Source organism: Crinia signifera, chromosome 7 (genome assembly GCF_055691185.1).
Source record: "Crinia signifera chromosome 7, ASM5569118v1, whole genome shotgun sequence".
NCBI lineage: Eukaryota > Metazoa > Chordata > Amphibia > Anura > Myobatrachidae > Crinia > Crinia signifera.
The window spans coordinates 172,178,490-172,193,572 of record NC_139223.1 but is presented as its reverse complement, the minus strand read 5'-3'; the positions used below and the strand labels follow the sequence as shown (position 1 = coordinate 172,193,572).

At 48.8% G+C, this 15,083-nt stretch overlaps 1 protein-coding gene across 3 annotated transcripts in view; it reads left to right on the top strand.

Annotated features, from left to right (window-relative positions):
* The window catches only part of C7H3orf70 (chromosome 7 C3orf70 homolog), a 90,130-nt gene extending 75,347 nt beyond the window's left edge, over window positions 1-14,783 (top strand). For all 3 annotated transcript variants that reach the window (XM_083154382.1, XM_083154381.1, XM_083154380.1), the window contains one exon: window positions 9,002-14,783. In XM_083154382.1, coding sequence (XP_083010508.1) covers window positions 9,002-9,573 — 572 coding nt within the window. In that variant the 3' untranslated portion in view covers window positions 9,574-14,783. The remainder of the gene's footprint in view (window positions 1-9,001) is intronic.
* The last annotated feature ends 300 nt before the right edge of the window (window positions 14,784-15,083 follow it).

Sequence of the window (15,083 nt, the reverse complement as noted above, 5' to 3'; positions counted from 1 at the left end):
AGGTGAGATTAATAGTCTGCACTGAAGGATGTGGTTAGCCTGAAGTATTTATCATCCCCATACCTTTTATACGCTGATTTATCATACATGGGACACATCATATTTCAGTACAGGTCCGAGAAACACGGTGCCCCAATCTTGCCCTCAATCCTGTGCCCACCTTGGCTGTCCTGCTCTACTCGGACTTCCTAATCCCTCCCAGCTGCATTTTGTTAACATTTAATTTAAGAAACATGAATATATGGCCGGTAGAAATCGGTTAGGAGACACAGGTGCTTATTTCGGGAACCCTCCTGAGGTGCCATGGGAACAGAAGCACTTACATAGAGACATTTGTCCCCAAATTGCCTAGAAAATAAATGTACGTACTCAGCTGGGGAAGTGGATGGTTTATCAGCGACTTGATTAGACATAATAAAGATGGTGACGGAGGCTTTTTATGTGCGTTTGCCAATCTGAGACCCCCGCCAGCTCGGGGAATGGTTATTCTGTAAACCGTTCACTTCAAGCCTAACAGACTGTAATGTGTTTATTATATATCGCTCACATAATCTGCAGTGTCGTACAGAGAACACTCGCACCTGTCCAGGCCACAGTGTAGTGTACAATCTATACACTGTGCACACAGACACACACTAGCGTTCATTGCGTCACACCACCACGTAACCTACCAATACGCTTTGAGGGTTCATAAGGGCTTTAGTTCTGTGCTGACATTATAAAGGCGTCTCCGAACCAGCCCCTCTGCGTGTTTATACTGTTCCTTGTTCATCTTATAAATGGCAGTGAAGACGATTTCATGCAGCTAACGATGGAAGGAACTCGGGAGGCGGAGTTCACGAACTTCATATATATCCTCTATTTACTGGAGATGTTCCGTGTCTCCGGATAGAGCAGGGAATACTCCGGTATTGTGTGGTTACAGTGTAGACGTGTAGCAGGTATATGGGGACGGTCCATAGAGAAGGTAAGAGGGATGCTATGTACGAATTGACTGGGATCATTTGGTCTACAGCATTATGGTCGACAGTCATTAGGTCAACATGGGAAAAGGTCATTCGTTTGTTCGACTGGTCATTAGTTTGACAATGTGTAGGTCGACAGTCAAAAGGTCAACGCTTTTTGACCTGAATGTCGACATGGACACAGTCTATAGTGCACCGCTGCGATTGCGATGCATCGGGCACGGTGCCTCGCTGCGCTCGGCACACTATTTTATTCTCCCACCACGCCCTATTGGATGTCTGTCGGCACATGTCGGCTCAAAAACCAGTGAAAAACCCCATGTCGACCTTTTGACTGGCGACCTAGACAATGTCAAACTAACGACCTGTCATACTAATGACCTTTTGACCTAGAACCATGTTGACCTTTCCCTATGTCGATCTTAATGCTGTAGACCAAATGACCGCATCCCGTAGGAATGAGGTTTCCCAGCTGGTAACAGAAGCTCAGGCTGGTTCTGATTACATCCATCCTGCATTTCATCTCTAGGCTTCCACCCTGCAAACGGAGATTTAAATCTTGTGCTCAGCAGTGACCCAAAAACATTATTGGATTGTCCGGACAATCGGCGTCATTGCTGGGCACTACAGGGAGCAGAGGAAGGGACGCGCTTACACAGATTTCCCTGGAATTAGGGTGAGCTTGTCCACCCCCTCAAATGAAATGACATGACATTTTAAAATGTAGAAAATGAAAGTGTTTTCTGCCTTTGGATGTATGTGTAACGCAGAACAAAGGACTTGCAGTGGCATATTTATATTCTGGGTTTTGGGGCACTGACGTCTGTAGGGCCTGGGGTCAGGTACATCATTACAGAATGTAGCCAGCACTTCTCATGTCTGTCACTGTGCATTAGTGCCACGTGAATGGGTTATTAGAGATGTTCCTCAGTTGCTGTGGAACTCTGATTGGCTGAGAGCTCTCCGGCCAATCAGAGAGCGGCCGGTCATTTGACAAGTATTTTAAAAATATAATAGCCGCCACTGCGCCTATATATATCCTCTATTTACTGGAGATGTTCCATGTCTCCGGATAGAGCAGGGAATACTCCGGTATTGTGTGGTTACAGGTATATGCGTACGTTCCATAGAGAAGGTAAGAGGGATGGTATGTACGAATTGACTGGGATCATTTGGTCTACAGCATTATGGTCGACAGTCATTAGGTCAACATGGGAAAAGGTCATTAGTTTGTTCGACTGGTCATTAGTTTGACAATGTGTAGGTCGACAGTCAAAAGGTCAACGCTTTTTGACCTGAATGTCGACATGGACACAGTCTATAGTGCACCGCTGCGCTTGCGATGCATCGGGCAGTCCCCGCTGCTGCTATGTGTAAGTACACTGCCTGGCCTGGCCAGGTCAGCAGCACTCACCGCACCCGCCGCCCGCCCCCACCACCGCTGGCCGCCGCTGCCCGCCCCCACCACCACCCGGCCAGGTCAGTCAGCAGCACTCGCCGGTGTTTAGGGACCCGCTGCCCCGGTGTCTGCATGCATATGCCTGTCAGGTGGCAGGCATATGCATACAGGGAGGTCGGACGTGATCGTATGTACAGACCGTCCGACCTCCCTGATCCGGTCCGATGCGCATCGGATCGGATATCACACACCTACGATTTTGGGCCGATTTCACCCGATTATCGGCACAAAGTGCCGAAATCGGATGAAATCGTCCCAAAATCGCATAGTGTATGGGGGCCTTTAGTATCTGTTTGCAGTTACAGCTGTTAGGGAACTCCAGCACAATTGTGGAAGATCCATGGTGCAAGTGAGAGGGTTTTCTTGCCTCCTAACTGCTGCCCGTCAATCCCTTAGTAATTGCTGTACACACCGGCACTTAGGATGCCACCAGGACTTACACGTCTAGCATTAGGAGCTTCCTCAATAGGCTGGTGACCGCTAGATTTTTGGCTGGAGTAATACACAAAATATAGACAAACTGAGACACGAAGGGTCAAAGCATGATGGGACATAAGCAGCCTGCACAACCCACGCGACAAAGCAGCGGTGTTCGTATTGCACCCGTAGGTTTTATGTGTAGAGCTATTTCAGGGCACGCTTAGTGAATCCAGCTGTAAAGTGCATCAGATGTCGGGTTGATTATCCGCTCTGTATCTGCCATCCAACCAGGAACCGGAGAACTGAGGTTGTTGTGATCGCCACCACCCAGGGCCAAGCCGCCATCTGTAGAAAGGCAGGGATAGGCCACGCTCGGTTCTCTTTCTGCAGTAACGTGGTCTCTGCTCCAGGCCCTGTGCGACGGACAGATCAGTGTAATGTTACTATTGGCACAGACAGTCTGACATTAGGCTGACACCTCTATAGCTATGGGTACATCCGTGCTGGCAGTGCGCTGTATGATCTGGGTGCCCACTTGTGACTGATTACTGTAAAATCAGTTTTGCAATCTCCATTATATTTTATCTATTCTTTCATCATCCCCACTCTGCTCACTAATTGTCCGTGCAATCTCCGCATTACCATAATAGCACTGTCATTATTATATTCATCTGCCAGCACAGGGGACCTGCCACCTGCTTCTATGTAGGATACTGCTCAGGGGTGTAGTCATAATGTCCACAGTTATGGTGTCCACATTGTGGAAATGCCGAAATTGAACATGTCAGCATTTTCAGAAATTTGACATCTGAAATGTAAGTATATGAAACGCCAACATCCTGCACATACTGAAAGCAGGGGGTTAGGGTTAGGCTGCAGGAGGGGAGGTTAGGGTTTGGCTGCGGGAGTGGAGGTTAGGGTTAGGCTGCAGGAGGGGAGGGTTAGGCTGCAGGAGGGGAGGTTAGGGTTAGGCTGCAGGAGGGGAGGTTAGGGTTTGGCTGCGGGAGGGGAGGTTAGGGTTAGGCTGCAGGAGGGGAGGTTAGGGTTTGGCTGCGGGAGGGGAGGTTAGGGTTAGGCTGCAGGAGGGGAGGTTAGGGTTTGGCTGCGGGAGGGGAGATTAGGGTTAGGCTGCGGGAGGGGGAGGTTAGGGTTAGGCTGCGGGAGGGGGAGGTTAGGGTTAGGCTGAGGGAGGGGAGGTTAGGGTTAGGCTGCGGGAGGGGAGGTTAGGCTGCGGGAGGGGAGGTTAGGGTTAGGCTGCGGGAGGGGAGGTTAGGGTTAGGCTGCGGGAGGGGGAGGTTAGGGTTAGGCTGCGGGAGGGGAGGTTAGGGTTAGGCTGCGGGAGGGGAGGTTAGGGTTAGGCTGCGGAAGGGGGAGGTTAGGGTTTGGCTGCGGAAGGGGGAGGTTAGGGTTTGGCTGCGGGAGGGGAGGTTAGGGTTTGGCTGCGGGAGGGGAGGTTAGGATTAGGCTGCGGGAGGGGAGGGTTAGGCTGCAGGAGTGGAGGTTAGGCTGCAGGAGGGGAGGTTAGGGTGAGGCTGTGGGGGGTGAGGCTGCAGGAGGAGATGTTAGGGTTAGGCTGCGGGATGGGGGGTTAGGGTGAGGCTGCAGGAGGGGAGGTTAGGGTGAGGCTGCGGGAGGGGAGGTTAGGGTGAGGCTGCGGGAGGATATGTTAGGGTTAGGCTGCGGGATGGGGGGTTAGGGTGAGGCTGTGGGAGGAGAGGTTAGGGTAAGGCTGCGGGAGGAGAGGTTAGGGTGAGGCTGCGGGAGGAGAGGTTAGGGTTTGGCTGCGGGAGGGGATGTTAGGGTGAGGCTGCGGGAGGGGAGGTTAGGGTGAGGCTGCAGGAGTTGAGGTTAGGGTTAGGCTGCAGGAGGGGAGGTTAGGGTTTGGCTGCGGGAGGGGATGTTAGGGTTAGGCTGCGGGATGGGGGGTTAGGCTGCAGGAGTTGAGGTTAGGGTTAGGCTGCAGGAGGGGAGGTTAGGGTTTGGCTGCGGGAGGGGAGGTTAGGGTTAGGCTGCAGGAGGGGAGGTTAGGGTGAGGCTGCGGGAGGAGAGGTTAGGGTTAGGCTGCAGGAGGGGAGGTTAGGGTTAGGCTGCGGGAGGCGAGGTTAGGGTTAGGCTGCGGGGGGGGGGGGAGTTTAGGGTTAGGCTGAAGGAGGGGAGGTTAGGGTGAGGCTGCTGCAGGGGAGGTTAGGGTGAGGCTGCAGGAGGAGAGGTTAGGGTTAGGCTGCGGGAGGGGAGGTTGGGGTTAGGCTGGGGGAGGGGAGGTTAGGCTGCAGGGAAGGGATGTTAGGGTTAGGCTGTGGGAGGGGAGGTTAGGGTTAGGCTGCGGGAAGGGAGGTTAGGGTTAGGCTGCGGGAGGGGAGGTTAGGCTCCGGGAGGGGAGGTTAGGGTGAGGCTGCGGGAGGGGTGGTTAGGGTTAGGCTGCAGGAGGGGTATGTTAGGGTTAGGCTGCAAGAGGGGAGGTTAGGGTGAGGCTGCGGGAGGGGAGGTTAGGGTGAGGCTGCAGGAGGGGAGGTTAGGGTTTGGCTGCGCGAGGAGAGGTTAGGGTTTGGCTGCGGGAGGGGATGTTAGGGTTAGGCTGCGGGATGGGGGGTTAGGGTTAGGCTGCAGGAGGGGAGGTTAGAGTTAGGCTGCAGGATGGGAGGTTAGGGTTAGGCTACAGGAGTGGGGATTAGCAATAGGCAGTAGGATGGGGGTGGTTAGGCTCTAACAGGAGGGCTAGCAATACTCACCACCGGATGCTGGATCCTCCGGAAGTCACCCTGACATTAGTGTCAGACCCAGAAGAGACAGCTCCAGTTCCTGGACTAGGAAAGTCACCACTAGATCACCAGGGATTTTTGTCATCGAATCATGTTGACATTTAATTAATTAATTAACAGTTTCTTATATAGCGCACACATATTCCGCAGCACTTTACAGAGAATATTTGAGCGCTCACATCAGTCCCTGCCCCAGTGAAGCTTACACTCTATATTCCCTACCATATGTACACGCACACACACACACACACACACACACATTCTAGGGAGTATGTATCTGGAGGAAACCCACACAAGTACGGGGAGAATATACAAACTGTGCACGGTACTTATGTATTTGCAGGGCGCCCACTAAGCAAATAGCTTAGTGGGCGATTCTGCGTAAGAAAATCACATGCGATCGCACCGCACATAAAATGGCATGCGTTCGCGTGCGATTTTATAGGGTGCGATGCCATTTAATTTAGTATACACTTGTATGACATACAATGTGATTTAGGCACCCCCACTATCCACGTCGGCGTGGAGGTGATTTTTTAAGATTGCATTACATGTATTCCGCGTACTCTCGCCACACTATATAAAATCAACTCCACGGTGGATTGTGGGGGTATGAAAAGGTCGGGAGGACGCGTTCCGCTGCGCTCGCCACGCTTCGGGGTGGCGTGGATAGTGGATGGGTGCCTAAATCCCATTGTATGTCATACAAGTGTATAGTCAATTAAATGGCATCGTACCGCCCAAGGACAAAGAGCAGTGAATAAATGACATAGGAAAATCGCATTGCACCACATGCAAAAAATCGCATGCGATGCGATTTCCCTACGGTGCCGTACGTATGCTAATTGGGCGCCCTGCTAATACATAAGTACCTGTTCAGCACAGTTAGGGCCATGGTGGGAACCCATGACCTCAACGCTGCGTGTCAGTAATGCTAATCATTACACCGTCCTTACGAAAGACATTTCATCACTTTCAACATGACTAATGTCACCGTTCTCATGACGACGTGATGATCGGCGAGCGAATGTACCACGCCCTTCTGCTCGTATCCTTATACATAGAATCGTACCTCTAACAGCGGGCACCAAGTCCCTGGCATTTGGGCTATAGGGGCGGCGACCAGCAGCCGGATGTGCACTGTTCTGGATTGAGAAGCGGCGCGGTGCTGTCTTATCGCCGCTATATGATGTATTTCGAGTTGTAGAAACATCTCCTCATTGTCCCGTAGATTTGCCTGAATTATGCAGTAAAATATACCGAATGCTATTAAAGAAAATGTTCACTTTGGATTCTTTTTAATTATAGTGACAATTTTTATACTAAATCCAATTAACCTTTTGGCGAGCCAGCTGGGCGCGGATTAATTAAAGTGCGTAGTATTAGAAGGCTCTCATTGTTTGGTGCTCAGTGGTGTAGCCCCTGCGAGGTGCAAACACACGGAACCTGTGAGCGCTCATCTGCAGGAACAATGACTTATAGTGAAGATATAATTACTGTCATTATGCTCAGTGTCAGCAGTGCTGTGATGGCAGGGGCAATGCTGTTCATTAATAAGATAGCCGACGTATGTTCGTGTCCCCGGTGCCGGCTCCTACAGCAATCACTGTTCTAGAGTCTTCTCTGTGCCATCCAGAAATGTGTTATCTGGTCTTTCTGGAGATCTATACATACGTTTGGTCGACACATGAAATATACCCACTAAGGCGTGGAGGGAGAAGCATGGTGAGCAGACCCGGTACACCAATACAGTGTCCAAGTCAACTTATGTCGAAATTTTTTTGGGAAAAATGTATTTGCTTGGACCTTTGTGTGGTAAACCCCTTGCAGTGCAAAGATTGCAGTGCGTGGTCGGACCCATTATACTGAGGACCACCCGGGTTTAATCGCTCTTATAACCCAGGTGGAATTGCCGGGTTGCTTGACCCGAGTTATACGTTTTGGTGCTTTCACCGCACCTCGACACGGGTTGATACGTCATCAACCCGGCAATGACCCGGGTCAAAGGTGCGGTGTGAAAGGGGTATTAGTGTGCAATTAAAGGGTTCTATGTAAACCATGTTTTCAGATCAGCTGTGCAAGTGTCCAGATTTACAGTTACACATTTGGTTCAATAATTCGGTAGCAAAATGTCATCAATGACTGTCGGACGTAGGTAGTTTCAGACAAGGAATGGAAAACTCTTAGAGAGTCTTGCTGGTGTTAGGTACGTTGTGTTTCTGGACCTGCAAGAGCTTGTTTATGAGTGAAAACAAAAAAAATCCTATATAGTAAAAGACTAACGCTGCCCCTCACCTCTATGGGGGGATTGAAGTATTTTGCGTGACAGCCACTAGATGGCGCCCGACAGCAATTAAAGTGTTGCTCTATTCGGGAACCCACAGCAGCCGACTCTGACATAACCGCTATGTTGTTCCATCATTCGGTTACAGACTCCCTATTCCACCAATTGTACTTCAGATGAGGAGTCCTCAAGTGGTTCATCAGTATTCTATTACGTTCAGTGCAGTTCTGTAATACGGCAGCAGATTGAGGCATCAGATTTACTTCTGGAGATAAAATTGTTGATGGGCAACAGGTCCATCCCCGCAGCCTTCACCTGCGGCCTCAGCTCCCGTTTGCTGTATTGCGGCTTTGTCTGTAACATTACTTATGCTCTCCTGCCCTTTATTTTACTATATAGGGCAGGAACCCTACTGTCATCTCTCTTTGCTTTTTTTTTTACTTATAATTGAAGTCTGTGGTCCTTCGCGGCCATTTTGAAGGTCAGAACCAGTGCGGCCTGTGAGGTGCTTATACCCATAACTGCTTTGGATTTCGGAAGATAATGTGTAATTGTTGTTGGCTCCAACATCTATAACTGATTGTAAATAAATATTACAACAAACCACAATAATAAGACATAAAGCCAAGTGGTCTTCAATCGCTGGATGTGGGGGGGGGGGGGGGGGGGACAACATGAGCACTGGTAACGGGATCCGGATTTTGGGTCAATGTGTATAAGGGTAACAGTCAGTAATTTGACCACTGGACTGTAGGTCAACGCAAGTAGAAGGTTAACCTAGACAATGTCATCCTAAATACTGTAGAACCTATGATCTATTCTACACCCTTTGTTAATGAAGCATTCATAATAAAAGATGAGCTAGAGGGTAACCTGGGAGCAGTCACCTTTTGATGACATCACTAGGATCAGGAGTATGGTGCCCATGGTCACCTCTAGTGTAGCGTATGTATGTCCAGCATTGGGCATCCCCAGTGTTGCTGACTGATTATATCATTATAGATATATATGTTCTACACCCAGAGTCCTGGCACAAATAACATGACATCCCTTTGCTTCTGGTTCTGTCCACTTACTGACCTCCCCCTTTTTCTCTGTGTTTCTCCCATTTCAGGCAAATACGTTTACCAGCCGATGACTCCCGTGGAGCAGCTTCCAAGCACGGAGATCCCAGTGCAACCACAGGAGCAGACCAACACCATCCAGATATCTGTCTCGCTGGCCGAGCAGTTCCTCAAGGTGGCCTCCTCTTTCCAGCCTCCGTTCATGCCCGAGTCTCCTCGCTACTGCACCATCTCTGACCTCTTCCTGGATAATTATCAGGTGAAGTGTATCAACGGGAAGATGTGCTATGTGCAGCGGCAGCCGCCACCACCGCCTGCAGCTCAACCATGCATCAGGTCACGTTCTGAGAGGGAGTTCCTTCAGGAGGCCTACTCGCACAAAAACACAGAGGGACCAAAAATAGATCACTGCTCCTCTCCTTCCAACTCTGAGGACTCTGGGATCAACGCGGTGGGAGTCCCTTACTTGGAATCCTGCGACGAAGACACAGAGGAAGGAGCGGAACTCAGTTCAGAAGAAGACTGCAGCCCGGATGGCTGCTGGGGGCAGGAGCCTTCTCCCCTGGTGTCTCCTTCCAAGGCTGAACTGGAAATCATAGAGACTATAGAGACCACAGTCTGAGTTGTGTGTAGGAATTTGAGTAAGCACATACAGGAGACAGCTTGCTGCCAAGGGAAAGAGCAATACCTATTGCACACCTACCTACAAATATCGTTGAAGCCACCAAGAACGTGCAATCCGTTTAATGGCCCAGCTGTCCATGACTGGTACCCTGGATCCGTGAAAGCACCTAGATGGGTGGAGGAACCCAGAAGCCTTCAGAGGAAAGTTTTATATTCATTAAGGCATATTCCATTAGTATTAAAGGTGGGATTTGTGTTCCCAAGGCGGAACCTAGAGATTTATTTGCACACGTGAGGAAAATCCTTTCTTATCAGGAGATGTCTAAGAGTTTTGCTCATCATGGGAGCCTGTGGCTAATTCCTTGCCCCAGGTTTAACGAGGCAGAACTGTGATCATATGCTCTGTGCCGGTCACAAAATGGGGCCTTCTCCTTGGCTATGCTGCTTTGAATATAAAACGACTGTACACCTGTGTTATATCTTGTATAGGAACGATCACTATTTGTTTACCATTCCTTACACTCCTCAAACATAAAACCACTTAAAAAAAAACATACTTTAGTGTCCAAAAATGCAGTATTCTTACTCTAAGGCCTACTGGAAGCTGCTTCGTACGTGCTGACACTAGTTGACCCTTGTGGCCATCAATGAATCATGTGTGTGGCACAGAAGAGTGTGAGAAGAAAGTTTTTTCCCCTCATTTTCTTGGCGCGAGAGATCATTTAATCAGGGCTGCCAAGACGTACAGCAGGCCCCTGGTGCTATAAGAGGTGTGGCCAATCCAGGGGGTGTGGCCACATCTGTTCATTATCAGTCGTATCGGAAATATTATGTGCATTTCCCCTCCCCCAGGGATGGGACGGCCCCCCTCAGACAAGGTGGTCACCACTTATGTTTGTATGGTCCTGTGTTTCTTAGTGAAATGAAATAACGATCACTGGTAACAAATAGACAATGGTAATTGGATCATTGACTAGGCTGATATTTAAATGTCACACAACTCATCCCACTTGATATTAACACTATATTCATTTGGAAAGCTGGGACTGTAATCTCTAGTAACCTTTTAAATAATACACAGGATTATTATACCCTGCTTTAATAATATATTATAACCACAGTGGCGGCAAAGGCGCAGTGAGGACGCACTAAAGGCTTTTCTTAGTATTGCTGCTTTTGATATATTTTACATTTATTAACTCCTACATTCCTGAACTGGCAGCCAGTACACCGTCTCATAAGCAACTGGCGAGACAATACGTCAGCTGTTTAAATCAGCTTCCAGTCAGCGATAGAAATATTTAAGTGAATTTATTTGTGGCGGATGCACCCCTCGCAGCAACCGAATAGTGTCACGTCTCAGCCCCGCTGAGATAAATAGATCCGACACCTGCTCAATAGGCAGAGAGCGCCACTTCACGCCGTCCCTTCGCTCCGTGATTGCTGAATGCACGAACGCTACCAGTCAATTACCATGCAATTAGGTTATAGTGACCTTTTAAGAGCAGAACGTCTTCAAAAGAAAATAGCAAACCATAGGTGGGCAAGTCTAATTGAGTAAGGAATGGACGGACTAAAAGGTTTTTATGGCACGTGGCGGGAGCTCATCCTTTGCTCATTTATTGCAGAATCCCCGCAGGGGGAGTATTAATATTTAAGAGTTTTAGTGAATCTAGAAAACATGTTTGTTTGGCGCACAGGTGGAAGCGGTGAGCGTTGCTCTCTGGGGGATCAGAGAAAGTTTTGCCTTGTTGTGAAGGTAGATTTAGTCCGTGCCAGTGTAGGGGGGATTTATTAGGGTGGCCTGGCACGGTAGTCACTTTACAGTGTCCATGATGTTTTATATAGTCCATTAGGCCGTAGTGTATCCAACAGCCGTCATTAGACCATAGTGTCCCCAACAGGTTACGTTACGGTTACATTGCCTGTGGGATTGTCCTATGTCCACCGTAGAGACCTGTATTAAACACCCAAATTACAAAAAAAAAAATGATTCCGTACTGTCTTGAAGAACTCAATATAACCTTGTTTCAGGCTGTTACTATCTAGATCATGGGACCCATTGCATATCCCCAAACATGGTCCTGCTGAGCAATAATTATCCAGCCAGTATAGGGGTACTACTGAGCAGGTTGGGAAATGCTGAGTGCGGTTGTCTGTGCATCTTCTAGATGTGCCACAAAGTCCTGGGGAAAGTGGGATCATTACAACCACCCGTCCCCCGAACCCTAGGGCTGTGTGGTGTCCTGTCTGCACTGGTGCCCTGTCACAGGAGACGGGATCAGTGCATATCTTAAGGTTACTTTATATTATGTTGGGGGATATTGTCCTCCTGGTACGCCTCTCTAGCTGGCTTCCTTGAAGGGTAAAGTTATGAAGGTGTCTTAGTAAAGTGTGTAATAGAGGCGTCCTAGGTGCCCTTCATCTGCGTCATTGACACTGTACAAAGCCTACTGCCCTTCATTCCCATTGCTTATATCATTTATCATTCTATGACGTGTTTCACTTCCAACCTTCTTCTTGTTACAATAGTAACACGTGGCGGTATTCCGCCCTGTGCTGTCTCCGCCCCCAAATATATGTCATGACAAGTGGGCCCCGGAGCATACTAGGGTCACTTTAGGCCCCCATGCACTTGTCCTGTTCTGGCAGAGAAATCATCATCGGGTGTTTAGCACCAGCTCCCCGCGGTCCTTTCACACATGATAAATCGTATGCAATTTATCATATGTAAAAAAAATATGGCACATCAAGTGCGAAATCGTAAGTGAGCCCTGCCAGGATCTCGAGTGAAATTGGTTCTAACTTGTCCTTAAGACAAGTCGGACTAGTGTATGGGGACCTTCAGGGTTGAACATCGGTGGACTATCCACCGAATATACCCTTGATAGTCAATATCGATGTATGAAAGTATCTGTTAGGGAACTATCAATGCTTTCAATCACCGATGGTCATTCCTGCTTTACTATGAACTGGACTGTCAGACAATCAGCAATTGAGGTCCGGACACAAAAGAATGAAAAAAAAGTATCTGGTTCTTCACCCTCAATGGCAAAAGTATTGGACATTGGCCATTGGCGATGTTCCATGCAACCACGGGATAGGTGACCCAGAGCAGTTGCATCACTGCCCCTCTCCTGGCTGTAAGCCGGGCGAGGAAGCCTATATGTAACTATATATCATTTTCTGCTCAGCAGTGAGACACAGGCAATGTCATCTACATCCCATTGAACCACGTGTTATCATTTACATTTCCAGAACACTTTCCTTTGTGTCTCCTCTAATCTCCTGTTGCAGCCGGTGACAGTTTCTGCAGCGAGTGGTCCCCGCGGACCGCTGTAAGCCGGCTAGAGAAATACTTTCCCCTGTACACTCTGAAGTCGGTGCAGCAGGTTTATCTCAGCGGGCTCCCAGAAATAATTATGCCAGCGTGGACCTATTTTTCATCGCGTCTCCTTTTACTGACTGAAGGTTAAACTGTGCTGTGCTTTCCGCCGGTGAATGGCTCAGTGTGTGAGGAATGATGCCTGCGCTCAGCATACCTTGCCTCCACAATTGTCTGCAACCCGTGTGCCATGCTATTTATGGCTGAGGGAAAGTGCCGACGCCTGCCCGTTGCGACTGTGTGTGTGTGGAATTACAGCGGTGAGGTTCTGTATATGAGATGTGTTCTTACCATTAGCGGTGATGGCATTCTGTATAAGCAAGCGGGGTGACCGCCCATCGCTTCGCCTGATGCCAGGGACAAAGGAGAAATAGAGCTCCAGTTACCATTGGCTGAGAGCTCTCTCTCAGCCAATCAGAGGGCCGCCCAGTCTTTTGAAAGTTTTTTTTTTAAATTCTGCTGCACGCCAATGCACACGGTGCATTGTGAGCGAACGCATGTGGTTAAAAACCACGTGACCACTCATGCAATTCGATAAATATTATGTGCAACACATATCTATCGACGCAACATTGGACCGGCGGGCCCGCACATGATGTCAGGTGACACATTTGAAGTACATAGAATCCTTCGATTTATCGCACAGGTGCGGGGGAATTTGAAGGATTGTATGTAATATCGCCCTAGTGTATGAGCAGCATTACTCTAATAAGCCCGGCTCTGTGCGATGGCTGTGTAATATATTGCCGATTGTAGACATCGATCATATTGGTATTCTCGCCCAGTGCCATCGGCCCTGCACCGCATCACAGTCACAGCGGTCAGTCGTTACCGGCTTAGTGAGCAATGTTCCCCGCTTTAGGATATGTTGGTTTTCCTGCAGCACTACCCAGGAGGAAAGCAAGGCAGCTACAGTAGGCAGTGCCACCATAAGCGGGGGACTGGCAGGACTCCAGACCCGGGCAGAAAGTGGAGTCTATCCTCATAATCAAAGTGAACATTTCCCTGAAAGACATGTAGAAGTAGTTTTGCCTGTGCTGTGGGCACCGGACTTCCTGGTAGAGTTCACTGAAGATAAAATCCATCCTTATGTGCGGTCCACGAAGCAGAGCCTACGTCAGCGCAGAAGGGAATGTCCTGCATCGGGGGTAGTCAGTGCCCCTCCCCCAGTCTCCTCCCAGTATGGAATCTTCCATGTGGGCGGGTCTCTTCATTAGCTCCCATAAGACCAGTATGTACCTGGAACACTGATGATGCATGTTGGCGGTACCATAAGCGGGCAACTTGTGTGGGTGATAAATGAGTATAAAACAAATATTATTTAAAGCATTTAAATGTATAACGTGACTGACGGGGCATTTGCAGCTAATACCGCATCCTGCGATGGCGCCACCTTCCACTTGGGATGTGGGACTGTGAGGAGATGTCTGTGTATAATGGATGGAAAATAAGTCTGCACAATAAAACAAACCAAGTCTATTATATACATCTATTCTCCCAGCTCTCACGTTAAATGTCAGCGGGAAACGCCCCTTTCCACCCTCGCCGCCATGTTTATGCACAGTACAGCTCTATAGATAACAATGGCAGCATTCAGTGCCCCCGTAACACTGACACAGCCCCGCCGTAACCAAAGATGTCACAGACCCCTGACAGGACGCGAGCTCTCCTCCCTCTGGTCACACCGTGGGGTTATTTTATAAGAAGTATTAATACATTGGAAGCACAATATAAGCAAAGTAATGCACATTCCCTGTATTTATTTAGCCAAGAAAATTGTGTGTACATTTTATGAAATGTAATAAAAATGTGTTGTTCTTTTATCCTGTTGTCGTGGTTTTCTCCATTTGTACATCGTGTCCCCCTCTGATGCTGCTTCTATACCATTCTGATGCTTTATCTATCCCCCTCTGATGCTGCTTCTATACCATTCTGATGCTTTATCTGTCCCCCTCTGATGCTGCTTCTATCCCCATCTGACTGTTCATCTATCCCCCTCTGATGCTGCTTCTATCCCCTTCTGATGCTGCTTCTATTCCCCTCTGACTGTTCATTTATCCTCCTCTGATGCTTTACCTACGCCCCTCTGATGCTGCTTCTATCCCCCTCTGACTGTTCATCTA